Source organism: Amphiura filiformis, chromosome 13 (genome assembly GCF_039555335.1).
Source record: "Amphiura filiformis chromosome 13, Afil_fr2py, whole genome shotgun sequence".
Classification (NCBI taxonomy): domain Eukaryota; kingdom Metazoa; phylum Echinodermata; class Ophiuroidea; order Amphilepidida; family Amphiuridae; genus Amphiura; species Amphiura filiformis.
In genome coordinates, this window is record NC_092640.1 from 39,800,493 (window position 1) to 39,828,196 (window position 27,704).

At 37.3% G+C, this 27,704-nt stretch overlaps 1 protein-coding gene across 1 annotated transcript in view; it reads right to left on the reverse strand.

Moving 5' to 3' along the window:
• Positions 1 to 464: 464 nt before the first annotated feature.
• LOC140168333 (uncharacterized) overlaps positions 465 to 27,704 on the reverse strand; it is a 41,128-nt gene continuing 13,888 nt past the window's right edge. The window contains exons 6-12 of the mRNA XM_072191702.1: positions 15,743 to 15,885; positions 14,105 to 14,211; positions 12,169 to 12,325; positions 11,140 to 11,241; positions 8,752 to 8,913; positions 1,398 to 1,493; positions 465 to 757 (exon numbers count right to left, since the gene is read on the reverse strand). Of these exons, the coding sequence (XP_072047803.1) occupies positions 575 to 757; positions 1,398 to 1,493; positions 8,752 to 8,913; positions 11,140 to 11,241; positions 12,169 to 12,325; positions 14,105 to 14,211; positions 15,743 to 15,885 (950 nt within the window). The 3' untranslated portion in view covers positions 465 to 574. The remainder of the gene's footprint in view (positions 758 to 1,397; positions 1,494 to 8,751; positions 8,914 to 11,139; positions 11,242 to 12,168; positions 12,326 to 14,104; positions 14,212 to 15,742; positions 15,886 to 27,704) is intronic.

Here is a 27,704-nt window from a genome sequence, read left to right on the forward strand (position 1 = left end):
ATTGTATACGCCCATACGTTTTGGTTGCTAAACCGATCCCACATACCACATTTAAAGCAATTCCGCCTGTGTACATGTTTTGGTATGTACCACTTAAGATTTCCTAAGAAATTTGTTTATAGATCCCTATGATTTTTAATAATAAGCCAAATCGCTATTGTAACTTCCGGTTTTTTTAGGACACTTTGCCCTTTGACCTATCTGGAAAATTCAGAAAAATTCGGGTTTTGTGCGTACAAAATATAATTTAAAACGTGTTTAAAGATAAAAACAAACTTAAAAAACATTATTATTAAATGAATTAATTATTTAAATATTTTTAATGATAACATTATGACAATAATAAATAAATTATCAATAATTACAGCAATTTTCCCGATAGGTCAAAGGACAAAGTGTCCTAAAACTGCAAAAACTGTCCCACAATGCATTGCAAACTTCCAATGCCGATTGGGCTTATTATAATAATCTAAGTAATAAAAACTTCAATGCTGGCGTTCAATTGAATCTGATACATGCAGCAGATCACCATTGGCATATTTTGTGCCACAAACTATGGTACTAAATGATATTATTAGTCTGCAGATGTGTCGTTTTCGGTAGCCTCATGTTTAGAAGGCATTGTTTCCTCTGCAGTAGGTGTGTCATTCGCAGTGGTAGTGGTTTCGTGCTTAGTAGCTGGTGGAGTTTCTGATTTCGTTAGCTTGTTAGATTTGATGTAGTGACGTAAGAAGGCGATGCAGCCGACCTTACCTTGCTGAAAAATTAAACGGGAATGAAAAAAATACTGCATGCTACGAAGGCACAAGCTTAAAAATGGAAACTTTTAGACTTAACTCAGTTATCTCACAGGTAGAGTCCGTGCCCAAATTATGGGACAATCATTTCAATGTGAACTCGGCATGATATATAAACTGGCCTAAAAAAAAAAATTATAATTTTTCGCAAGGTCATATCTTAAATTCCTGTCCATAAAAATGAACAAAAATTGAGCACAGGATTACTTCAATACGCTACTCTAAACACTGACATGGAACAGCTTACTGGACCACATTCACAGCCCAATAATTGACACCCAACACAAGAAATCTATGAGTAAATGGAATAGTGTGGAACAAGACCTGTTTCTTGAAGAAAGTGTGTGAAAATCAGAAGCAGTCCTTTTCCACATTATTCCACTTAGTGCTTGGTTACTGACATGTGTGTAGAGTAGAGTATTGAAGTAATCTCGTGTGTAATTTTTGTTCATTTTTATGGACAGGATTTTAAGATATGACCTTGTGAAAATAAGTTTCTTTTTGAGGCCAGTTTATGTTCTATTGGCGAAGAGATTCTTGAGATGTTTGAAAAGATAATCAAGATTTAAAGACATGGATAACCTTATGGAATTTCCTTACCTGAATTAGGAACTGTTGATCTTCCTTGGTCATATCAAAGTCCAGTGTACTCAAATAGGATGTATCTATGCCAATAGTACGATCCACATCTTGTTCCTGGTGGGTTTTATCAAGAACACAAAAATATTTCAGTCATTGCAATTTCTGACGCCAATGGATATAGCCCTACTATATACCAATTTCATCAGTATATAGTAATCAGTAATTTCCATAAACCTTTGCGAAAGACTTCAGCTTAGATATTGAATTTAGCATATGCATGTAAACGGTTACAAAAAAGTAAATGCCCCCTAAAAATTTCACAAATGGCTGTATTCCTCAGGGAAGGTGATAAAAGATAACATAACTAATCAGTCTATGTTCCAAACTTTAAAACAAGAGAATTGATTAAATAATTTTTTGGATTAAATGATACTGAGGTCCGTGACATAATCAAGGGTTGTGCAAATACCTGTCTGCTTGATTGTATGCCAACTTGGCTGGTGAAAGAAAACATTGACATTGTTGTACCATATAATTTATGAAGAATATTGTAAATAAGTCTCTTGAACTTGGAATTTTCTCATGTGAACTGAAAAGAGCCATTGTAACTCCCATAATTAAGAAAACTACTCTTGATTGGAACGACCTTCAAAATTACATACCAGTTTCCAATATAAGTTTTATTGGAAAGAAAATCGAGAAGGCAGTGATCACCCAGTTTAATGAGCACATTGAACTGAACGATCTTGATGAAATCTTCCAGTCTGCATACAAGCACAAACATAGTACCGAGACTGCTCTGCTCAAAGTAAAAGATGGCATCGTACGTGCCCTGGATGATAATCAAGCTGCCTTCTTGATTCTGTTAGATTTATCTGCTGCCTTTCATACCATTGATCATGACATTCTGTTTCATAGGTTTGAACATCACTTTGGTATCAAAGGCACAGCTCAGTGGGTTAGGTCGTATATGTATATGATCATACATTTCAAGTTAATGTAAAGTGGGTCGATGTCGAATGTGTTTGGACTGTGTTATGATGTCCCACAGGGATCAATTATTGGTCCTAGGGCATTTACTGCTTATTCCCAATTCTCGCGATTCCAAATACAGCGCGCCACCAACGACGGCAGTGAAAATTGGCATTTCCCGTGTCTGGGGTCGACATCCTTTTCATCAACCATAGCTGACCATGTTTGTGATTATTACTCTAAAAACACGATGTTTTATAGTAGGGGCCTACTTTTTGAATTTTTTTGAGATTTTCTGTGTTGAAGTGAAATATTGCAGTTTGATATTCACAGATGTCCTTTTCTAAAACCCGCAAACTTGATGTTGATACTAGGTGTTACCTTTTTGTTATACATTTTCTAAAACCGCCCTTTTTTGTTTTTAAACTTTACGATGCTTTTCAGCCCGATACGCGCGAGCCTAGTCAATGCGAAGTAGGCCTAGGCCTGTCCTTTTTTAATGGAAAATGCATAGGTTTTATTTTGGTTATTAGAATAAATTGTTTTAATTCTTTCTGAATTTATTGTTTGTTCAATACGATAATAATATAACACCAGCATACTTAAGAACATCCATATTATAGGTGTTGCGTTTTTGTAATCGGCCTACATTTTCTAAAAATGGGGTTTTTTTGCATGAAGGCGCTTATATATCGGCCCGCCGCGCGGGATGGGCCTACAGCAAAGAAATTCAAGTAAATTTTAAAAAGATTCTTAATGTCTCATTACTTATAAACATGTATCACATTGGTTTGCCGTTTTTTTTATTATTGTAATTGTTTGATTTGTCCTTATTTTATTTTTAGCCTAAATTTGTATTTTTAATTATATTACTATCAAACATTAAAAAAATTACGATCGCAATAAAAACACATTGTAGGCATAGCCTACCGCATAAAAATAACATTTATTTTTTTGTTAGTATTTCAATTTGAGACTTTAATGCATAAGTTCAACAATACCTCATGGAGTTCTAGCCTTATAATAAAGATGAAGAAAGTTTCAAACTGCAAAAGAGTATAAACGATCATTATTTTAAGGCATAGGCCTATCAAGAAAATATGCATGAAAAAACTTCATAACTTTAAAACCAAGTAGGCCTATGCTAGACCGTTGGTGTTTTCAGTTTAAAATGATAGCTATTGTACGTGTAATGTATAATATTTACAGTAACACAGTTTTCAAAAATGCCTCCTTTGGCCCCCATGAACCAGATCGTGTCACAATGTCATGCCAGATTTTAATTTTAATTCATGTTTCTTTTTCATATTTTATTTTTACTTCCGCTTTCTTGCATGTCATACCATCTTTATTTCATCTTTCCCCTTTAATAATTCACTAGCGGGTACCCGCGCTTCGCGCGGGCCCCCGCTAGATGAGTAAACGGGAGCGGTTAGTAAACGGGAGCGGTTAGCATAAACGATGGAAAATGGTAATCATGACAATTGGTATCGATTTAACAGCTCAATTATTAGGGCCTACTCGGTCAGTGATGTGGTACAATTTGTTGCCTCCATTTTGCAAACGATTTCCTTTAGCATAATCTTTTGCGTAGTTTGTGTACCAAACACCCTTTTGACTTATTTTTCTCTTTCAGTTTCTCTCTCTATCTCTTTCCATTTCTTGCTTTCCCGTAGTGGCGTGGGCAGCACATTGAACGGGGGGAGGTTGTTCAGTTCCCCCGCATGGAGTCTGATTAGGAGTGTGAAGGGGCAAATTTTTTCCCGCAATCTCCCGAATGACCAACAAAAGCCTGCGCCCCCCCCTTTGCGCACACCACTGCTTTCCTGTTATTTCGTTCCATTTCTCTCCTTTTTATTTTCTTGCTTGTTCCCTTTCTTTCTTTCTCTCTGTCTCTCTCTAGCTCTTTCTTTCTTTCTTTCTTTCTATCTGTCTGTCTTTTTTAGTCTTTCCCATTCTTTATTTTCGTTTCTCTTTCTTGCTTGCTTTCTTTCGTTCTTTCTTTCATTCTTTCTTTCATTCTTTCTTTCTTTGTCTTTCTTTCTTTCTTTCTTTCTGTCTTTCTTTCTGTCGTTGTCTTTCTTTCTTTCTGTCTGTCTTTCTTTCCGTCTTTCTTTCTTTCTTTCTTTCTTTCTTTCTTTCTGTCTTTCTTTCTTTGTCTTTCTTTCTTTCTGTCTTTCTTTCTTTGTCTTTCTTTCTTTCTGTCTTTCTTTCTTTGTCTTTCTTTCTTTCTGTCTTTCTTTCGTTGTCTTTCTATCTTTCTGTCTGTCTGTCTTTCTTTCTTTCTTCATGCGAATTTGTTCCACTTTTGCACGCATGTATGTGGCCGTTTCTTTCTTTCGTTCGTTCGTTCTTTCTTTTAAATTTGTTTCTTTTTCATCAAGTAGGCCTATACTATAGCAACATTGGGTTTCAAGAAGGTTGAGTTACATAGTCGTAACTTCAGGTGGTGGGGTGGGGGAAATGGTAATTATGGCAATTGGTATCGCTTTTACCAGCCCAATAACGCGTGTTTGCATATTAGAATTTGACCAAAACAAATCCATTTTGCGGATTTTTGGTAGGCCATACCTTTTTTTAACTTTCTTTCTTTCGTTCTTGGATCTCTTTTCGACACATCCTTCCGTCCTCACTTTCTTTCTTTCCTACCCTTTCCCACCATTTCGTTCTTTGATCTCTTTTCGACACATCCTTCCGTCCTCACTTTCTTTCTTTCCTACCCTTTCCCACCATTTATTTATTTATTTCTCGCCAGGGCTCCTTGTCATTAAACCTTTCTTTCCTTTCATTTCTTTCTTTCTTATTTTCCTTCGTTCTCAGTCCTTCTATCTCTCTTTACTTTTGCTCACATCATTTCTTTACTTCTTTCTCATTTTCCCTCTCTGTGTCTTTTTCCTTCTATCTATATCTCTTACGTTAGGTTTTTCTTTCCCTTTCTCCTACTCTGTCTTTCTTCCTCTCTAGGCCTACTCAAGTTATAGGCATCAAAACTCAAAATTTATTTTCAAATTACAAATTTACATACCTTTAAATCAGTTGCGTGTAGCGTGATATGGACAGGCATGTGCCTCCAATCGATCTGAAAATTTAGAAAATTCCACAGGAAAATTGCCGTAAAACTGCGGCCATCAAGGCCCCCCCCTCCATGGTCGGTGACCCCCCTCAATATGATGACATAACTGCTTAAACTCTAACGGTAATAGCATTTACATTGTTTACCGTCGCAATTTTCGTACCGTCTTGAGGTTGACGCGTGCTCGCTCGCTGGGTTGGGGTGCGTGTGTGCGTATTACTGTGCGTAGGCCTATAGCATGGCAACGAAATGACGGGCCACCATTGGTTGATCCACCAAATAAATCCAAATAATTATTTGTATTTATTAATTTATCTATTTATCTATGCAATTACCATTCATCTGGAAATGCTAGAACTTATTTATTTATCTATTTATTAATTTATTTGTCATTTATAATCTCTGACTTGATACCGATGAATCGATCAGTTCCTCTTCAAAGTATCGATTATCGGCAAGTTCCTCTTTAATAGTATAGATAACCCAAGGAAATTTACTCTTATTGTAGGCCTAGGCCTACTCCCAAATAGCACACGTTGGTTGGAATGAGTTTCTTTTTAATAGTCATATTATCGGTCGGCACCACATTGAAAAATCAAAAAAAAATTCGACTAAATATTCAATTGGACAATGTTAAACACCTAAGCCTAGGCCTATACATGTTTTTTAAAAAGAAAAAGAAAATGGGGAAGATTAAAATCTTTCCCATTTTCTTTTTCTTTCTCATGAAATTATAAGTCAACACTGTGAAAAGAACTGAACTGTAGTGTAGCCCAACTTTTACGGCATTGTGGACTTTGGCCAAATTGGAAAGGTTTAAATTCGGAGGGTCGACATTTCTTGCATATTAAATAATGGATCAGGCCCATGGATCAAGGACTCAACCTACAAAGTAAAGAGGTCAAATCTGGGGATGGACTTTATTGGAGGGGTGAACGCATTGTTTAGGTCTGCTTCATTTGAGACTGAAGGGGCGAACCGGGACATCCCCCCACACCGATTTACGGTGAAGGATATACTGCACAATAAGGGACAATTTGCAGTTGATGTTTTTGACAAAAACAAGATAACTTAACATGCTTAACAATGTAGTTTGGAGGCCATTTATAGGCCTAAATGAAAATGAAAACGTGCCTATTCATACAGAAGGGTAGGCTTATTCGAGCCCCGCACCAAATTTATTGAGGGGGGTGAGCCCACAGCCCCCGATTCATAAGCCTAGGCTATGTAATTGTGTTGACAGAATTGCACCACGAGAGTTTATTTTAAAAATTAACAGGTTTATTTGTTTAGTACAAGTATATATTTTCTCCCGACATTATACATTGGGGCCAAAGTGTTTTGTTTATAGGGCTATATAGAAGAAAATGGCTTCTAAATTTACGACCTTTCGTGATCATCAGTAGGCCTATACATCATGCTATAAAGAGCGTTTCAAAACGTCACACGAAAAATGCTTTAAAACGATTAATTAATATCTATTCAAGTTTGTAAAAAGGTTATAAATGTAAAACATCAATAGGCCTAGGTTAGGAAAAAAATAATAAAAATAAAAATACGACAAGCGTTCAAAACATTTATGAAAACCAAAAGCTTTTATCTTAATCATGTATCACGCATGGTAATAATTATGGGAAAAGTTATCCAAACAAGAAATTAAAAAGGCACGAATTTGCGTTTTAGATAAAATTTCCTGTTTGAAATTGTCTTGCATCAAAAGCATTTGCTATTATAGGCCTATCCAAACTCGAAAATTGACATTTTGACATCGGGTTTATATGCCTAGAATAGATGGTCGATCAGAGACATCAACATTTTTGACATCGAGTTTTAACCGTAAATGGTTGAATAGGAATAGAATAGGCCTACATTTGAAATTCGAAAACGTTTTAATCGTATTAAAAAAAAATGCTTTACGCTGTCCATGCTGTTAAAATAGGGCCTATCACTTGAATATTTCGTTATTCTAAATATTGAGAATTAGGCCTACTTTACTTAAATCAAACAAGGTTTAAAAATTGGTTTTTTAAGGATATAGGCCTATTCATGACGGTCTAAGTAGGCCTATCCCCAATCATATTTTCAGTGTTTTCTTTTCTTGTAAACGAGAGCCTAAAGTATTTTCCCAAGCGCCTCGGATCGGGTTCGGAAAAGTTTGAAAATAAGGGTTTAATAATTGATGCCCATTATTTTGTAGCTTTTGTGTGGGAATAGGCCTAACACTCTAAACATTCACAGAGGTAGGCCTAAACCATGACTGTCGAAATTAACTTTAAAAAGGAGGCAGAAATGAAAAAAAAAATCGTCGTTTCCGTTTCCTTGGTCGATGGTTCATCGTCGACGCGTCGTGGATGTCGACTTTTACCCATGATGCACTGCGCGAAGTAGATCAGCCAGGCGTGATCGTAGGTGGCGCGCTGTATTTGGAATCGCGAGAAGTGGTAGATTGAATTACTGGGGTATTGTGGAAGAAAGTCTGGGCCCTTAAAGTGGCCATCGTCCCACTTGGCCAGTTCGCCACAGAGGAACTGATTTTCATCTATTACTTTGATGACATCAGATTTACATGGATAAATTTCAACATTGATTAGGGCCTAATTCCCTAAGGAAACTCTGTACCGGGTGCCCTTCTGGGGATGGTCTCTTAGGCCTACATAAGTTTATATACTGCGCACAAAAAGTATCCGAACAAAAGCAATATTGTTAAGACACTTATAAGCCTAATTTACCGAATGATGGAGAATTTTGTTCTGCGTATTTTGATATCTAATTTGACACGATGTGACTTTATTTTCCCAAGTTAAACCAATTTGAATAAAAAGAGAGCATTTCAAAAGTGACACAATTAAAATAGACTTTTCTCTCGAAACCCGCTATATTATAAGCACGGCGAGTGAGTGTTGATCTATCATGCTATATAATGAGCCCGTAAAGCATGAACGTCAATCCCAGGGGACGCCCCACCCCCCAACCACCATCACCTTTCGGCAGTGACCCATTTTTGTTCTTTTCAGCCACTTTTTGACAATTATTCTGGTCGCATTTCAAGCAGGATTTGCTCTAATGCGCGGCTATTATTTATAGCCCAAATTTGTCACTTGAAATTTTCTCTTTTCCATTCAATCTGGTATAACTTGAAGAAATAAAGTGGCATCGTTTCAAATGAGGCATCAAATACACAGAACAAATTTATCCATCTATAGACTTGATTTGGTAATTTAGGTTGAATGTCATGTCTTTAATATTCGCTTTTGTTTTAAGTGTTCGGATACTTTTTGTACATAGTTATATGGAACGTAAATGAAGAATAGATGTTGCGATATTTACCAGCTCCACGTTACCCTTCCCAATGTGAAATACCATTGTTTCAATAAATGCGGCAAAAAATTGACCGACACTCGTAATTTGTTCACGTCTCGAGGTACGATGAATGGTCATTAACCTCTGACCTCTTTGCTCTGCAAATCTTGTGAGTTCGTAGAAGGAAATCTGAAGAATAAAAGGGGAGAAGGTGTGAAAGAATTCGTTGTGTGAATAATCCAAAGATTCAGTGTGGTGGAATGCCTTAGACGTATAACATTATAAAAGCCAGCTGTGTACCCTCAGGGTGGTGAATGCTCAAAATGGTCTGGCAAAAATCGCTTGTCAACCCCCCCCCCCCTTTGGCCGTGCCGAAAATCTTTGCCCCCCCCCCCCTTTTGACGTGCCAAAAAACCTTTTTCCCCTTTTGATATGCCAAAATACGTTTGCCTCCCCCCTTACACATGCAAGATTTTGGGGAACCCGAATTTAAAACCTTAAATTGTCTTTTTAGAGCATAATATATCTTAGAGCAAATATGTGTGCCAAAAATGCTTGTCCCTTCCCCCTTTTGGCCTGCCAAAAATCTTTGCCCCCCCCCCTATACTGCCTATAATTCACCACCCCCTGGGGTCCCGGGGGGGCCACTTGTATTTCAAGGTGGACACCATGCTCATGTATAAAAACAAGTAAAAAGGGTTGTTTTTCAGCACTGGGCAAGTACAGCGCTGTACCTGTTTAGGGTGTCCAAAACGCCAAAAATCAGGAAAAAGGGTATACTTTTCAAGCAAAATACTTGCTTAGGGTACCAAAGTTTAATGGCAAAATAAACAAAGGGTGAAATAGACTATGTTTGGCTTCTATCAGAACATATCTTAGGGTAAAACATTAAGAAACATCAAACTACTAATATTTAACAAGAACCTGAACATGAATTTTTACTTTCTTAGTATTAAAAAAATGGCAAAATACTTGTTTAGGGTATGTTTTACACGCGCTGAGTAATACTCGTTTAGGGTGCGTTTCAAGAGTCCATACATGAGCATGGTGTCCATCATGTAATGTAAGTGCCCCCCCCCCCCCGGGCCTGGGGTACACATAATTATTGCACCATCTCTTATAGGGCGGTTGTACGGAAAGTTCCCAATCAAGCCACGGTTTTCTAGTTTGGTTTTGCCGCCAATTAGCTGGAAGAAGCTGCAAAAACACGCAAAACGTATATTGTTACGAGTCGAACTTGACTCAAGGCCAAAATCACCTTTTAGCCGAACTCACACAAATGCACAACACAAATACACTGTTTGATTAAGCTAACAAAATCTAAGTCTTTAATTGAAAGCAAATATGATTGGTACAATATATGACAACAAATGCACATACAAAAATAATCACGCAATCACAATAATATTTCAACTTATTAGTACTTAGCCAGCATTCTTCTTCTTGAAGATAACAGAGTTCTTGCAATGTTTTGGACGGCTGATGTAAATATCCTTAATCACTTGTCCTGCGAAAATCAGCGAAGTCCTTTGTACATTTGTACTTATAAATATCATTGCGTATAAAATCCTCACACAAAAATGGTGCTGCTTACTCCAAACGCTTATCTCCTTGCGCTGCTTTCTCCAAACGCTTATCTCCTTGCGCTGCTTTCTCCAAACATTTATCTCCTTGCGCTGCTTTCTCCAAATATGGTGTGTCTTTCACCAATCACTCTCTCTCTCCAGGGAACAGGCTTCTTTAACACTGTTCCGCTGTATTTGACAGATGTGTTGTTTTTATAAACCCAGCAAACTCCAGCAATTCGACAGAAGAACTGTAATCCTTTGATGAGAAAGAGCACATTTGTGTACTCGAAATCTCCTTCGTTGCTGTATTAAAAATAGCTCAATTATTGGCTATGTAAACTGGTTAAAATGTAGGTCTTTTTTGAAGCACGAAGACCAACACACACATGTGTAGTTTTACAATCTCCCATGACATTCTGTAAAGTCCAAACTCAAGCCTCCAGCTTTTATACCAGTACTCATGCAAAACCCATCATCTATTAATTAACCATCACGTCATTCACATCTTTGCATATGATGCAAGCTTGGGATTTCCCAAGATTAATTATACACATTAACCTTTCTCATTACATCACTTCCTGTGAGGTTTTCTTATGGTGCAATACACTGATTTGGGGATTTCCAAGTTCCAAACATAGATCTGACTTTGTTTACAATAATTTGGGGGAATCCCAAAATGACTTAAAACACCAACTCAAGTGCAAGGGGGTTTCCCATCTCATGAAATACTTTCAGCTTGTAAACAAAGTTAAATAATTAAATTAAATTACTCATGGCACATCACAATATGTACTGGCCAATGCGTATTAAAGCATAAAACATAACAAATGCATTGATCGTAATTTACCTGACCGTCTTTATCCAGATCTAAGGTGTCAAAGAGAACGTCCAAGTCTTCATCTGGTCCAAACAAAAGGTTGGCGTCATCTGCGGTGAATGCCGAGCCGCCCTGTGACAAAAACAAAGGTGCCAGTTAGCCATGAATATAAGGTTTCCAAGCAGTAGCGTGCGCAGGTATTCCAAACATACAGGGAGGGGCTGTGTTCGAAATAGGGCCGGTCGGCCGGCCATTGGCCTGTAACTTTTTGACCTGGCCGGTAACTTTTCTGACTGGCATCTAGTTGCCGGCCCGGCTGGCCGGTAACTTTTTAAGGTCAAGCCCGGCTGGCCTGTAACTTTTTGAGGCATATTTAGAACACTGATGTCTGTGATCACCCAGTTTAATGAGGCATATTTCGAACACTGGGCACGGGTCTCCACTCCCCTTGACTGCTCAAAACAATTCGGATCGATTCGTTGGTAGAATTGTGATTTATTTCGCATTGGATTTTAAAATCGTCGCAAGCTTTGAGACATACTATTTGAAGACATGAGCGCAAGAAGACCGTAAGTCCACTTGCCCCCTCAACATGTATACACTAAAGTTACGTATAGTTTCTTAGGATTTTATAATGTTTAATACCTGTTCCAGGGTGAAAACATCATCAAAGGTTGTGAAAGATTTGTTTTGGCCCCTGAACATGTATAAAACATTACCAAACTGTACGAAACTATATGCAACATTAATGTATACATGTTGAGGGGCCAAGTGGACTTACGGTCTTCATGCGTTCAGGTCTTCATTTTTGGACGGACAAGCGAACCTTCATTCATTAATTTCATTTCGTTCGGCTGCGGAGCAGGCTACTACAAAGTTTCTCCATGTACTACGTTTAGAAGCCAAAGCAGTAATAGCATCTGGCAGTAAAAGTTGTCAAAGTTTCCAACAGTTTTTGTACAAGACAAGTAGGATCTTCGTTACCTTCAGGTTGTCTGTAAACATGAGTTTATTTTCCTGCATCCAAAGGATATGTCCCATAAATCGAAATATTCGTACCTTCTTTATAACAGTTTGGAATTCCTCCTTTGATGTTGTCCCACTCATATCCTTGTCATTAGCAGAGAGACAGTTAAGGAATCCTTCCATGGCTTTGGTCATAGCTTTGTGTTCTACCAAAGCTTCTTTACGCTCCTTACATTTCTTGGCTCGGCTTCTGCAATAGTGGCGAATAAAAACGAGAGAGAAAAACAGTGATCGGGTGATAGGAGCCCACTTTTTTCAGTTTTAACTAAAATCTGCAGTTTAGCCTACTTCTTTCACATTATACATTGATCTTTAGTAAATGAGTAAAGGAAGCCAATAATCGACTATGGCTTAGTCTACGTTTTTACCGGTGATTGACATCAGCTTCTAAAGCACTTACCCACCCCTATAGGAAGACGAGTGTTAAACACTCGCGTATGTACCCTCGTGACTGACCTTTGGGTGTTGGATCTGGAACTAAAAATGGTTTGTTTGTTTGTTTGTATGAGGCATATCATTCTGAGGTAACGGTTCCAAAAAATAAGTCCCCCCTCCCCCAAAGAATTTTTGGTATAATCCGAAAACGGCTTGATCAATTCTCTTGTTTTAAAGTTTGGAACATAGGCTAATTAGTTATGCATCAAGTGAACGGGGTTTTGTTGTTATCTGTTATCATCTTCACTGAGAAATACAGCCATTTATAAAATTTTCGGCCAAAAAAAAGCTGCACTTTTTCTACTGTAACTTCCATGATAAATCTTGTGTTCATTGATTAATTTAATCAATGGAGCAACATATTCCTGGTTAGATATTTTATGCTGGATCCCTATACATTTGTTTCATTTGTCATTCCTTGAATGGTTCAAAAAACATTTATATGGGTGGCCGTTATTAAGATTCAACTTGTTTCAAACGGACAAGTGAGGGACAACACCACCTTAAACATGTTAAAGGACTTTGCAGCAAATCCTGCAGCATGCGGGGAACCAGCTTGACCAACAGCAGAGAAGAACGATGCTTGGAAGCCATCTCACATGAAGGAAGGCCTATTCATTATTGAAAGACATTAATAAGCTGCAGCATTCATTTTAATTTATTCACTGAACCATAAAAACTGTTTTTGAATGTGTGACACCTAAATCAGGAAAAGCTTAAATTTAATCAATAATGCTTCTTTTTGATTAAATTAGTCACTTAAATGGAAAAAATTGTGAAACACAAATTGAAGCATAAAAAGCCTATGTAGAAAAATGCAACCTTTTTTTTTGGCCGAAAATTTCATAAATGGCTGCATTTTGCAATGAAGATGATAAAAGTAGCAACAAAACCCACTCACTTGATGCATAACTAATCAGACTATGTTCCAAACTTTAAAACAAGAGAATTGATCAAGCCGTTTTGGATTATACTAAAATGTCTTAGGGGGGACTTACTTTTTGGAACCGTTTATATACCTAAAGCGATGATGATGGACTAGATGATTTAATCATGGTTTCTTGTCCCGCAAGACACAGCCCCTATCTCTCCGCTAGGATCGCCTTCTCCAAATTTAGTCTTTTTGTGGTTCAGGCAGTTGACGTGTACTCGATATTAATCTTTATAGACCATATACCTTCCTCGAGTCAGTAAAGTAACATCAAATTTTGAGATTTTCTCAAAAACTCTTAATTTTTGTAGGAATCTGTTATAGTTTTGATCCCTTGCAGTATGTCCTTTCTGAAAATGTATAATACTTCTCATCATTACATTTCGAAATACATTGAAAACAATATCTTATTTACCGACTCGAGAAAGGTGTGTGTTTGGTATATTCTGGGTGCGAATTGTTTGTTGGGGGGGGGGTTGTGTGACCATATGAGTAGGTTTAGGTGTAAGTGCGTCCTTCCCGAATAGAAGCAATGTGTGGAAGTAAGATCATTATGTGGCAAATGGGAGATTTAATAGGTATAATAATTTATTATTGTCTTACTTTGCAAGCTTGGTTTTTGGATAGGGTGGTAAATCATCTTCCTGGGTGTATTCCTTTTTCCGATTCTCCAAGGATTCTTTGAAAATGTCCTCATCTTGCGACGAATACTAGTAAAATGAATCATAATCATAAATAAATAACTTCAATTGGAATAAAGTCACTGTTAATCTTCTGAAACTGGACGTAATATAGGCATATACGACCGCTTTCCTCCTCATGGATTTTCCGGTGGGGGAAAAGGGGAGAGCAAGACGACTTTCAAAGGCGTGGGGGCAATCAAGACGACTTTCAAGGTGTGGGGGCAATATTTGACAACAATTCCAGCATTCCACATGGGGGTCAAGGGCGGAGGGGAGAAGATGACCCATTCCCCCCTTTCCCACCTACACACTCTCTGGTTGTCATTGTCTTACTACAGGCTGAGTCAAAAAAGAAGTAAACTCATGTTTGAGGGGCTGTAACTCGAGATCTGTAAGGAATCCGCTAAAAATAAATATACCACTGGAAAGAGCAAATTCTACACGTCTAAATAAAAAAGAATTGTTGCAATTGCTCTCACAGCAAACTAAAGTTATACTCATTTGAATACAACCACCCATTTTGTAGCTGCACCCCGAGCTGCACACGGCTGATTGATTTTCATCCATTTCAATTTCGACGAATCAGCAAAGTGCTAACAGGATCTATTGTTGAAAAGACAACTTTTGCTTTCAATTGATATTCTCTACCTGGGATACCAATTCAAGTCTTTACGAACGATCCGGCAGAAGCTTGATTGGGGAATGTTGGGTAAAAGATTGAGCTGATCTTTGGACTTGCTGTAACGCATGTCTAACTCTAGCAATGTTCACATGTGATCTAGCAGTTCGTGGTCTGCCTGAAGCCAGGGGCCTGAAGCTTCCGGCTGTCTGTTCCTTAGTGTCTCATGCACATTGAGCTTGTTTCTCATTCTTATATACTGCTCCCTTACATGAAACCCGGTTAGCTGTAGGAAATTGGAGACGAAAAAGACGCTGAACTTCAGTGGGACTCTTAGTGTCATGGTACTTCGTCGACAGAAACGTGCACTCCCGTGTGGTAAATTGTGGTGCCATGTTGTCATTTGGCCCGTTTTATTATAATGTAGTGCAATGAGGTAAAATTCATATTGAAAAGAGCCCTTTAACATGTAGGAATTATTTATCGAAACCACACCAGCTGCCACAGAACTTTATTTGCATTTGAATATCGCGCCTTACCAATCAATATAATAGGTAGGCCCCTACTTGGGAAGTGAAACCGTGTGCAGCTACAAAATGGGTGTTTGTATTCAAATGAGTATAACTTCAGTTTGCTGTGAGCAATTGCAACAATTTGTTTTTTTATTTAAACGTGTAGAATTTGCTCTTCCCAGTGGGATTTTCATTTTTAGCAGATTCTTTACAGATCTCGAGTTACAGCCCCTCAAACATGAGTTTACTTCTTTTTGACTCAGCCTGTACCTCTTGTTGGTTTTTTTCTGCACGCCTCTGTTTGTCCGTTTGCATCTCTCTATGAGCTTCGTATTTTAGACTGCGTCTCAATTCACATTAACATCGTAATTGATCGAAATAAACAATAAACAACAAAATAACGAAAGAAACAAATATCAAAACAAACCACATTGACCCCAATGGTTTTATTGTTGTACGTCCCAAATCGATTTTTCGGATTCCACATCGATGATAGGACGCCATCGTCGTCATGTCCTTCTCTGAACTTTCGAAGAAAAGCATCCTCTGGGGCCATGGAAAGGAACCAGCCTATAATCAAATAATAATAATAATAATAGTAATACATCCCATACTCATTCTTATTATTAACATATGCTTTAATCATTAAAAGGATGTTAAAATGTAAATATGGTTATTATTGGGGTCCCAGTTGGAGTGTTTAGTCGTCGTATGGGAGTCGCTTTAAGCTTGTTGAATATCCATATTTCCCGGTTAGTGGATTTTTGTAGCCCTGTGGGGCAAAGTAGTTGAATATCCACATTTCGCGGTTAGTGATTGTTTTTTTGAAGATAGCCAAAACCACTTTCAGTGTTATGGTTTCCATTTCAATAGTGGAAATTTAAAATGAGAATTCTTTCAAACCGAAGAGAATTGCACAAAAGCATGAGAATGACAAATTTCTTATTTTCTATAAACCTTTCTCATCCAAATGAATGGGAATAAGACGATAATAATTATAATGTGATAGGTTGTTGACACTTTATTAGTATTTTCCCATTCATTTGGATGACAAAGTTTCATAGAAATGAGAAAATATTCAATTCTCATAGTTTTGTCCAATTCGCATTGGTTTGCAAGAATTCTCATTTTAAATTTCCACTTGTGTAGAGCTGTAGATCAAGGGTGTGAAGAGGTATTATAAACTCTTAGTGTTGTAGCAAGGATGTGAAGGAGATATGATAATCTCTTAGTGTTGTAGCAAGGATCAAGGGTGTGAAGAGGTATTATAATCTCTTAGTGTTGTAGCAAGGATGTGAAGGAGATATTATAATCTCTTAGTGTTGTAGCAAGGATCAAGGGTGTGAAGAGGTATTATAATCTCTTAGTGTTGTAGCAAGGATGTGAAGGAGATATTATAATCTCTTAGTGTTGTAGCAAGGATCAAGGATTTGAAGAGGTATTATAATCACTTAGTGTTGTAGCAAGGATCAAGGATGTGAAGAGGTATTATAATCACTTAGTGTTGTAGCAAGGATCAGGGATGTGAAGGAGATATTATAATCACTTAGTGTTGTAGCAAGGATCAAGGATGTGAAGGAGATATTATAATTACTTAGTGTTGTAGCAAGGATCAAGGATGTGAAGGAGGAATTATAATCTCTTAGTGTTGTAGCAAAGATCAAGGATGTGAAGGAGGTATTATAATCTCTTAGTGTTGTAGCAAGGATCAAGGATGTGAAGGAGGAATTATAATCACTTAGTGTTGTAGCAAGGATCAAGGATGTGAAGGAGATATTATAATCTCTTAGTGTCGTAGCCAGGATCAAGGATGTGAAGGAGGTATTATAATCTCTTAGTGTTGTAGCAAGGATCAAGGATGTGAAGGAGGTATTATAATCACTTAGTGTTGTAGCAAGGATCAAGGATGTGAAGGAGGTATTATAATCTCTTAGTGTTGTAGCAAGGATCAAGGATGTGAAGGAGATATTATAATCTCTTAGTGTTGTAGCAAGGATCAAGGATGTGAAGGAGATATTATAATCTCTTAGTGTTGTAGCAAGGATCAAGGATGTGAAGGAGGTATTATAATCTCTTAGTGTTGTAGCAAGGATCAAGGATGTGAAGGAGATATTATAATCACTTAGTGTTGCAGCAAGGATCAAGGATGTGAAGGAGGTATTATAATCACTTAGTGTCATAGCCAAGGATCAAGGATGTGAAGGAGGTATTATAATCTCTTAGTGTTGTAGCAAAGATCAAGGATGTGAAGGAGGTATTATAATCTCTTAGTGCTGTAGCAAGGATCAAGGATGTGAAGGAGGTATTATAATCTCTTAGTGTTGTAGCAAGGATCAAGGATGTGAAGGAGGTATTATAATCACTTAGTGTCATAGCCAAGGATCAAGGATGTGAAGGAGGTATTATAATCTCTTAGTGTTGTAGCAAGGATCAAGGATGTGAAGGAGGAATTATAATCACTTAGTGTTGTAGCAAGGATCAAGGATGTGAAGGAGGAATTATAATCACTTAGTGTTGTAGCAAGGATCAAGGATGTGAAGGAGATATTATAATCTCTTAGTGTCGTAGCCAAGGATCAAGGATGTGAAGGAGGAATTATAATCACTTAGTGTTGTAGCAAGGATCAAGGATGTGAAGGAGATATTATAATCTCTTAGTGTTGTAGCAAGGATCAAGGATGAAGGAGATATGTGTTGTAGCAAGGATCAGGGATGTGAAGGAGATATTATAATCACTTAGTGTTGTAGCAAGGATCAAGGATGTGAAGGAGGTATTATAATCACTTAGTGTTGTAGCAAGGATCAAGGATGTGAAGGAGATATTATAATCACTTAGTGTTGTAGCAAGGATCAAGGATGTGAAGGAGGTATTATAATCTCTTAGTGTTGTAGCAAGGATCAAGGATGTGAAGGAGATATTATAATCACTTAGTGTTGTAGCAAGGATCAAGGATGTGAAGGAGGAATTAAAATCACTTAGTGTTGTAGCAAGGATCAAGGATGTGAAGGAGATATTATAATCTCTTAGTGTTGTAGCAAGGATCAAGGATGTGAAGGAGGAATTATAATCACTTAGTGTTGTAGCAAGGATCAAGGATGTGAAGGAGACATTATAATCACTTAGTGTTGTAGCAAGGATCAAGGATGTGAAGGAGATATTATAATCACTTAGTGTTGTAGCAAGGATCAAGGATGTGAAGGAGGAATTATAATCACTTAGTGTTGTAGCAAGGATCAAGGATGTGAAGGAGATATTATAATCTCTTAGTGTTGTAGTCAAGGATCAAGGATGTGAAGGAGATATTATAATCACTTAGTGTTGTAGCAAGGATCAAGGATGTGAAGGAGGTATTATAATCTCTTAGTGTTGTAGCAAGGATCAAGGATGTGAAGGAGATATTATAATCTCTTAGTGTTGTAGCAAGGATCAAGGATGTGAAGGAGGTATTATAATCTCTTAGTGTTGTAGCAAGGATCAAGGATGTGAAGGAGATATTATAATCACTTAGTGTTGCAGCAAGGATCAAGGATGTGAAGGAGGTATTATAATCTCTTAGTGTTGTAGCAAGGATCAAGGATGTGAAGGAGGAATTATAATCTCTTAGTGTTGTAGCAAGGATCAAGGATGTGAAGGAGATATTATAATCACTTAGTGTTGTAGCAAGGATCAGGGATGTGAAGGAGATATTATAATCACTTAGTGTTGTAGCAAGGATCAAGGATGTGAAGGAGATATTATAATCACTTAGTGTTGTAGCAAGGATCAAGGATGTGAAGGAGATATTGTATTTCTCTTAGTGTCGTAGCCAAGGATCAAGGATGTGAAGGAGGTATTATAATCACTTAGTGTTGTAGCAAGGATCAAGAATGTAAAGGAGGTATTATAATCTCTTAGTGTTGTAGCAAGGATCAAGGATGTGAAGGAGATATTATAATCTCTTAGTGTTGTAATGATAATATTTATTTCAATTGCCATAAATTACAAACATGAACAACATTAAAAACATTAATCCTTGTAGCCAAGGATCAAGGATATGAAGGAGGTATTATAATCTCTTAGTGTTGTAGCCAAGGATCAAGGATGTGAAGAGGTATTATAATCACTTGGTGTTGTAGCCAAGGATCAAGGATGTGAAGAGGTATTATAATCTCTTAGTGTTGTAGCAAGGATCAAGGATATGAAGGAGGTATTATAATCTCTTAGTGTTGTAGCCAAGGATCAAGGATGTGAAGAGGTATTATAATCACTAAGTGTCGTAGCCAAGGATCAAGGATGTGAAGAGGTATTATAATCTCTTAGTGTTGTAGCAAGGATCAAGGATGTGAAGGAGGTATTATAATCTCTTAGTGTTGTAGCAAGGATCAAGGATGTGAAGAAGGTATTATAATCACTTAGTGTTGTAGCAAGGATCAAGGATGTGAAGGAGGTATTATAATCTCTTAGTGTTGTAGAAAGGATCAAGGATGTGAAGGAGGTATTATAATCTCTTACTGTTGTAGCAAGGATCAAGGATGTGAAGGACGAATTATAATCACTTAGTGTTGTAGCAAGGATCAGGGATGTGAAGGAGATATTATAATCTCTTAGTGTTGAAGCAAGGATCAAGGATGTGAAGGAGATATTATAATCACTTAGTGTTGTAGCAAGGATCAAGGATGTGAAGGAGGTATTATAATCTCTTAGTGTTGTAGTCAAGGATCAAGGATGTGAAGGAGGAATTATAATCACTTAGTGTTGTAGCAAGGATCAAGGATGTGAAGGAGATATTATAATCTCTTAGTGTTGTAGCAAGGATCAAGGATGTGAAGGAGGAATTATAATCACTTAGTGTTGTAGCAAGGATCAAGGATGTGAAGGAGATATTATAATCACTTAGTGTTGTAGCAATGATCAGGGATGTGAAGGAGATATTATAATCTCTTAGTGTTGTAGCAAGGATCAAGGATGTGAAGGAGGTATTATAATCACTTAGTGTTGTAGCAAGGATCAGGGATGTGAAGGAGATATTATAATCTCTTAGTGTTGTAGCAAGGATCAAGGATGTGAAGGAGGTATTATAATCACTTAGTGTTGTAGCAAGGATCAAGGATGTGAAGGAGATATTATAATCTCTTAGTGCTGTAGCAAAGATCAAGGATGTGAAGGAGATATTATAATCTCTTAGTGTTGTAGCAAGGATCAAGGATGTGAAGGAGGTATTATAATCACTTAGTGTTGTAGCAAGGATCAGGGATGTGAAGGAGATATTATAATCACTTAGTGTTGTAGCAAGGATCAAGGATGTGAAGGAGATATTATAATCACTTAGTGTTGTAGCAAGGATCAAGGATGTGAAGGAGATATTGTATTTCTCTTAGTGTCGTAGCCAAGGATCAAGGATGTGAAGGAGGTATTATAATCACTTAGTGTTGTAGCAAGGATCAAGAATGTAAAGGAGGTATTATAATCTCTTAGTGTTGTAGCAAGGATCAAGGATGTGAAGGAGATATTATAATCTCTTAGTGTTGTAATGATAATATTTATTTCAATTGCCATAAATTACAAACATGAACAACATTAAAACATTAATCCTTGTAGCCAAGGATCAAGGATATGAAGGAGGTATTATAATCTCTTAGTGTTGTAGCCAAGGATCAAGGATGTGAAGAGGTATTATAATCACTTGGTGTTGTAGCCAAGGATCAAGGATGTGAAGAGGTATTATAATCTCTTAGTGTTGTAGCAAGGATCAAGGATATGAAGGAGGTATTATAATCTCTTAGTGTTGTAGCCAAGGATCAAGGATGTGAAGAGGTATTATAATCACTAAGTGTCGTAGCCAAGGATCAAGGATGTGAAGAGGTATTATAATCTCTTAGTGTTGTAGCAAGGATCAAGGATGTGAAGGAGGTATTATAATCTCTTAGTGTTGTAGCAAGGATCAAGGATGTGAAGAAGGTATTATAATCACTTAGTGTTGTAGCAAGGATCAAGGATGTGAAGGAGGTATTATAATCTCTTAGTGTTGTAGAAAGGATCAAGGATGTGAAGGAGGTATTATAATCTCTTACTGTTGTAGCAAGGATCAAGGATGTGAAGGAGGAATTATAATCACTTAGTGTTGTAGCAAGGATCAGGGATGTGAAGGAGATATTATAATCTCTTAGTGTTGAAGCAAGGATCAAGGATGTGAAGGAGATATTATAATCACTTAGTGTTGTAGCAAGGATCAAGGATGTGAAGGAGGTATTATAATCTCTTAGTGTTGTAGTCAAGGATCAAGGATGTGAAGGAGGAATTATAATCACTTAGTGTTGTAGCAAGGATCAAGGATGTGAAGGAGATATTATAATCTCTTAGTGTTGTAGCAAGGATCAAGGATGTGAAGGAGGAATTATAATCACTTAGTGTTGTAGCAAGGATCAAGGATGTGAAGGAGATATTATAATCACTTAGTGTTGTAGCAAGGATCAGGGATGTGAAGGAGATATTATAATCTCTTAGTGTTGTAGCAAGGATCAAGGATGTGAAGGAGGTATTATAATCACTTAGTGTTGTAGCAAGGATCAGGGATGTGAAGGAGATATTATAATCTCTTAGTGTTGTAGCAAGGATCAAGGATGTGAAGGAGGTATTATAATCACTTAGTGTTGTAGCAAGGATCAAGGATGTGAAGGAGATATTATAATCTCTTAGTGCTGTAGCAAAGATCAAGGATGTGAAGGAGATATTATAATCTCTTAGTGTTGTAGCAAGGATCAAGGATGTGAAGGAGGTATTATAATCACTTAGTGTTGTAGCGAGGATCAAGGATGTGAAGGAGGAATTATAATCACTTAGTGTTGTAGCAAGGATCAAGGATGTGAAGGAGATATTATAATCTCTTAGTGTCGTAGCCAAGGATCAAGGATGTGAAGGAGGAATTATAATCACTTAGTGTTGTAGCAAGGATCAAGGATGTGAAGGAGATATTATAATCTCTTAGTGTTGTAGCAAGGATCAAGGATGTGAAGGAGGAATTATAATCTCTTAGTGTTGTAGCAAGGATCAGGGATGTGAAGGAGATATTATAATCACTTAGTGTTGTAGCAAGGATCAAGGATGTGAAGGAGGTATTATAATCACTTAGTGTTGTAGCAAGGATCAAGGATGTGAAGGAGATATTATAATCACTTAGTGTTGTAGCAAGGATCAAGGATGTGAAGGAGGTATTATAATCTCTTAGTGTTGTAGCAAGGATCAAGGATGTGAAGGAGATATTATAATCACTTAGTGTTGTAGCAAGGATCAAGGATGTGAAGGAGGAATTAAAATCACTTAGTGTTGTAGCAAGGATCAAGGATGTGAAGGAGATATTATAATCTCTTAGTGTTGTAGCAAGGATCAAGGATGTGAAGGAGGAATTATAATCACTTAGTGTTGTAGCAAGGATCAAGGATGTGAAGGAGACATTATAATCACTTAGTGTTGTAGCAAGGATCAAGGATGTGAAGGAGATATTATAATCACTTAGTGTTGTAGCAAGGATCAAGGATGTGAAGGAGGAATTATAATCACTTAGTGTTGTAGCAAGGATCAAGGATGTGAAGGAGATATTATAATCTCTTAGTGTTGTAGTCAAGGATCAAGGATGTGAAGGAGATATTATAATCACTTAGTGTTGTAGCAAGGATCAAGGATGTGAAGGAGGTATTATAATCTCTTAGTGTTGTAGCAAGGATCAAGGATGTGAAGGAGATATTATAATCTCTTAGTGTTGTAGCAAGGATCAAGGATGTGAAGGAGGTATTATAATCTCTTAGTGTTGTAGCAAGGATCAAGGATGTGAAGGAGATATTATAATCACTTAGTGTTGCAGCAAGGATCAAGGATGTGAAGGAGGTATTATAATCTCTTAGTGTTGTAGCAAGGATCAAGGATGTGAAGGAGGAATTATAATCTCTTAGTGTTGTAGCAAGGATCAAGGATGTGAAGGAGATATTATAATCACTTAGTTTTGTAGCAAGGATCAAGGATGTGAAGGAGATATTATAATCACTTAGTGTTGTAGCAAGGATCAAGGATGTGAAGGAGATATTATAATCACTTAGTGTTGTAGCAAGGATCAAGGATGTGAAGGAGATATTGTATTTCTCTTAGTGTCGTAGCCAAGGATCAAGGATGTGAAGGAGGTATTATAATCACTTAGTGTTGTAGCAAGGATCAAGAATGTAAAGGAGGTATTATAATCTCTTAGTGTTGTAGCAAGGATCAAGGATGTGAAGGAGATATTATAATCTCTTAGTGTTGTAATGATAATATTTATTTCAATTGCCATAAATTACAAACATGAACAACATTAAAACATTAATCCTTGTAGCCAAGGATCAAGGATATGAAGGAGGTATTATAATCTCTTAGTGTTGTAGCCAAGGATCAAGGATGTGAAGAGGTATTATAATCACTTGGTGTTGTAGCCAAGGATCAAGGATGTGAAGAGGTATTATAATCTCTTAGTGTTGTAGCAAGGATCAAGGATATGAAGGAGGTATTATAATCTCTTAGTGTTGTAGCCAAGGATCAAGGATGTGAAGAGGTATTATAATCACTAAGTGTCGTAGCCAAGGATCAAGGATGTGAAGAGGTATTATAATCTCTTAGTGTTGTAGCAAGGATCAAGGATGTGAAGGAGGTATTATAATCTCTTAGTGTTGTAGCAAGGATCAAGGATGTGAAGAAGGTATTATAATCACTTAGTGTTGTAGCAAGGATCAAGGATGTGAAGGAGGTATTATAATCTCTTAGTGTTGTAGAAAGGATCAAGGATGTGAAGGAGGTATTATAATCTCTTACTGTTGTAGCAAGGATCAAGGATGTGAAGGAGGAATTATAATCACTTAGTGTTGTAGCAAGGATCAGGGATGTGAAGGAGATATTATAATCTCTTAGTGTTGAAGCAAGGATCAAGGATGTGAAGGAGATATTATAATCACTTAGTGTTGTAGCAAGGATCAAGGATGTGAAGGAGGTATTATAATCTCTTAGTGTTGTAGTCAAGGATCAAGGATGTGAAGGAGGAATTATAATCACTTAGTGTTGTAGCAAGGATCAAGGATGTGAAGGAGATATTATAATCTCTTAGTGTTGTAGCAAGGATCAAGGATGTGAAGGAGGAATTATAATCACTTAGTGTTGTAGCAAGGATCAAGGATGTGAAGGAGATATTATAATCACTTAGTGTTGTAGCAATGATCAGGGATGTGAAGGAGATATTATAATCTCTTAGTGTTGTAGCAAGGATCAAGGATGTGAAGGAGGTATTATAATCACTTAGTGTTGTAGCAAGGATCAGGGATGTGAAGGAGATATTATAATCTCTTAGTGTTGTAGCAAGGATCAAGGATGTGAAGGAGGTATTATAATCACTTAGTGTTGTAGCAAGGATCAAGGATGTGAAGGAGATATTATAATCTCTTAGTGCTGTAGCAAAGATCAAGGATGTGAAGGAGATATTATAATCTCTTAGTGTTGTAGCAAGGATCAAGGATGTGAAGGAGGTATTATAATCACTTAGTGTTGTAGCAATGATCAGGGATGTGAAGGAGATATTATAATCTCTTAGTGTTGTAGCAAGGATCAAGGATGTGAAGGAGGTATTATAATCACTTAGTGTTGTAGCAAGGATCAGGGATGTGAAGGAGATATTATAATCACTTAGTGTTGTAGCAAGGATCAAGGATGTGAAGGAGGTATTATAATCTCTTAATGTTGTAGCAAGAATCAAGGATGTGAAGGAGGTATTATAATCACTTAGTGTTGTAGCAAGGATCAAGGATGTGAAGAGGTATTATAATCACTAAGTGTCGTAGCCAAGGATCAAGGATGTGAAGGAGGTATTATAATCACTTAGTGTTGTAGCAAGGATCAAGGATGTGAAGGAGATATTATAATCTCTTAGTGTTGTAGCAAGGATCAAGGATGTGAAGGAGACATTATAATCTCTTAGTGTTGTAGCAAGGATCAAGGATATGAAGGAGGTATTATAATCACTTAGTGTTGTAGCAAGGATCAAGGATGTGAAGGAGGAATTAAAATCACTTAGTGTTGTAGCAAGGATCAAGGATGTGAAGGAGATATTATAATCTCTTAGTGTTGTAGTCAAGGATCAAGGATGTGAAGGAGATATTATAATCTCTTAGTGTTGTAGCAAGGATCAAGGATGTGAAGGAGATATTATAATCTCTTAGTGTTGTAGTCAAGGATCAAGGATGTGAAGGAGATATTATAATCTCTTAGTGTTGTAGCAAGGATCAAGGATGTGAAGGAGATATTATAATCACTTAGTGTTGTAGCAAGGATCAAGGATGTGAAGGAGATATTATAATCTCTTAGTGTTGTAGCAAGGATCAAGGATGTGAAGGAGATATTATAATTACTTAGTGTTGTAGCAAGGATCAAGGATGTGAAGGCTGTATTATAATCACTAAGTGTCGTAGCAAGGATCAAGGATGTGAAGGAGATATTATAATCACTTAGTGTTGTAGCAAAGATCAAGGATGTGAAGGAGGTATTATAATCTCTTAGTGTTGTAGCAAGGATCAAGGATGTGAAGGAGGAATTATAATCACTTAGTGTTGTAGCAAGGATCAAGGATGTGAAGGAGGTATTATAATCACTTAGTGTTGTAGCAAGGATCAAGGATGTGAAGGAGGTATTATAATCTCTTAGTGTTGTAGCAAGGATCAAGGATGTGAAGGAGGAATTATAATCACTTAGTGTTGTAGCAAGGATCAAGGATGTGAAGGCGATATTATAATCACTAAGTGTTGTAGCAAGGATCAAGGATGTGAAGGAGGTATTATAATCTCTTAGTGTTGGAGCAAGGATCAAGGATGTGAAGGAGGTATTATAATCACTTAGTGTTGTAGCAAGGATCGAGGATGTAAAGGAGAAATTATAATCACTTAGTGTTGTAGCAAGTATCAAGTATGTGAAGGAGGTATTATAATCACTTAGTGATGTAGCAAGGATCAAGGATGTGAAGGAGGTATTATAATCTCTTAGTGTTGTAGCAAGGATCAAGGATGTGAAGGAGGTATTATAATCACTTAGTGTTGTAGCAAGGATCAAGGCTGTGAAGGAGGTATTATAATCACTTAGTGATGTAGCAAGGATCAAGGATGTGAAGGCGATATTATAATCACTTAGTGTTGTAGCAAGGATCAAGGATGTGAAGGAGATATTATAATTACTTAGTGTTGTAGCAAGGATCAAGGATGTGAAGGCTGTATTATAATCACTAAATGTCGTAGCAAGTATCAAGGATGTGAAGGAGATATTATAATCACTTAGTGTTGTAGCAAAGGGTCAAGGATGTGAAGGAGATATTATAATCACTTAGTGTTGTAGCAAGGATCAAGGATGTGAAGGAGGTATTATAATCTCTTTGTGTTGGAGCCAAGGATCAAAGATGTGAAGAGGTATTATAATCTCTTAGTGTTGTAGCAAGGATCAAGGATGTGAAGGAGGTATTATAATCTCTTAGTGTTGTAGCAAGGATCAAGGATGTGAAGGAGGTATTATAATCACTTAGTGATGTAGCAAGGATCAAGGATGTGAAGGAGGTATTATAATCACTTAGTGATGTAGCAAGGATCAAGGATGTGAAGAGGTATTATAATCTCTTAGTGTTGTAGCAAGGATCAAGGATGTGAAGGAGGTATTATAATCTCTTAGTGTTGTAGCAAGGATCAAGGATGTGAAGGAGGTATTATAATCACTAAGTGTCGTAGCCAAGGATCAAGGATGTGAAGAGGTATTATAATCTCTTAGTGTTAAAAAAAGAAAGCGCAGTGATTTATAGTGCGCTACGCACAGGCACAACCCCTAGACGTTGATCCACAAGCCTCAGCACACTTTACAGGTTGTCGCTGACCACTATGGCCCCACATCATTCCATAAAACATTAAACAACAAATCAGGGACTTTTCAGCTTCAAGAGCGCACACCCTAGACATTCCACAAATAACCATCGCAACCAGGATCAGCTCCCCGAGTTTCGTACGGGTTACAACGAGACAAATTAGCAGTGAGTTCCTTGTCCAAGGGAATTTCAAGCTAACTCAATTTTTCCACGAGAGCATACTAGGCACCACCAGGGTTCGAACCCGCAACCTCTCGCACCATAGTCGAACGCCTTATCGATTGAGCTAACTTGACTGCTGTAGCAAAGATCAAGGATGTGAAGGAGATATTATAATCACTTAGTGTTGTAGCAAGGATCAAGGATGTGAAGGAGGTATTATAATCTCTTAGTGTTGTAGCAAGGATCAAGGATGTGAAGGAGATATTATAATCTCTTAGTGTTGTAGCAAGGATCAAAGATGTGAAGGCTGTATTATAATCACTAAGTGTCGTAGCCAAGGATCAAG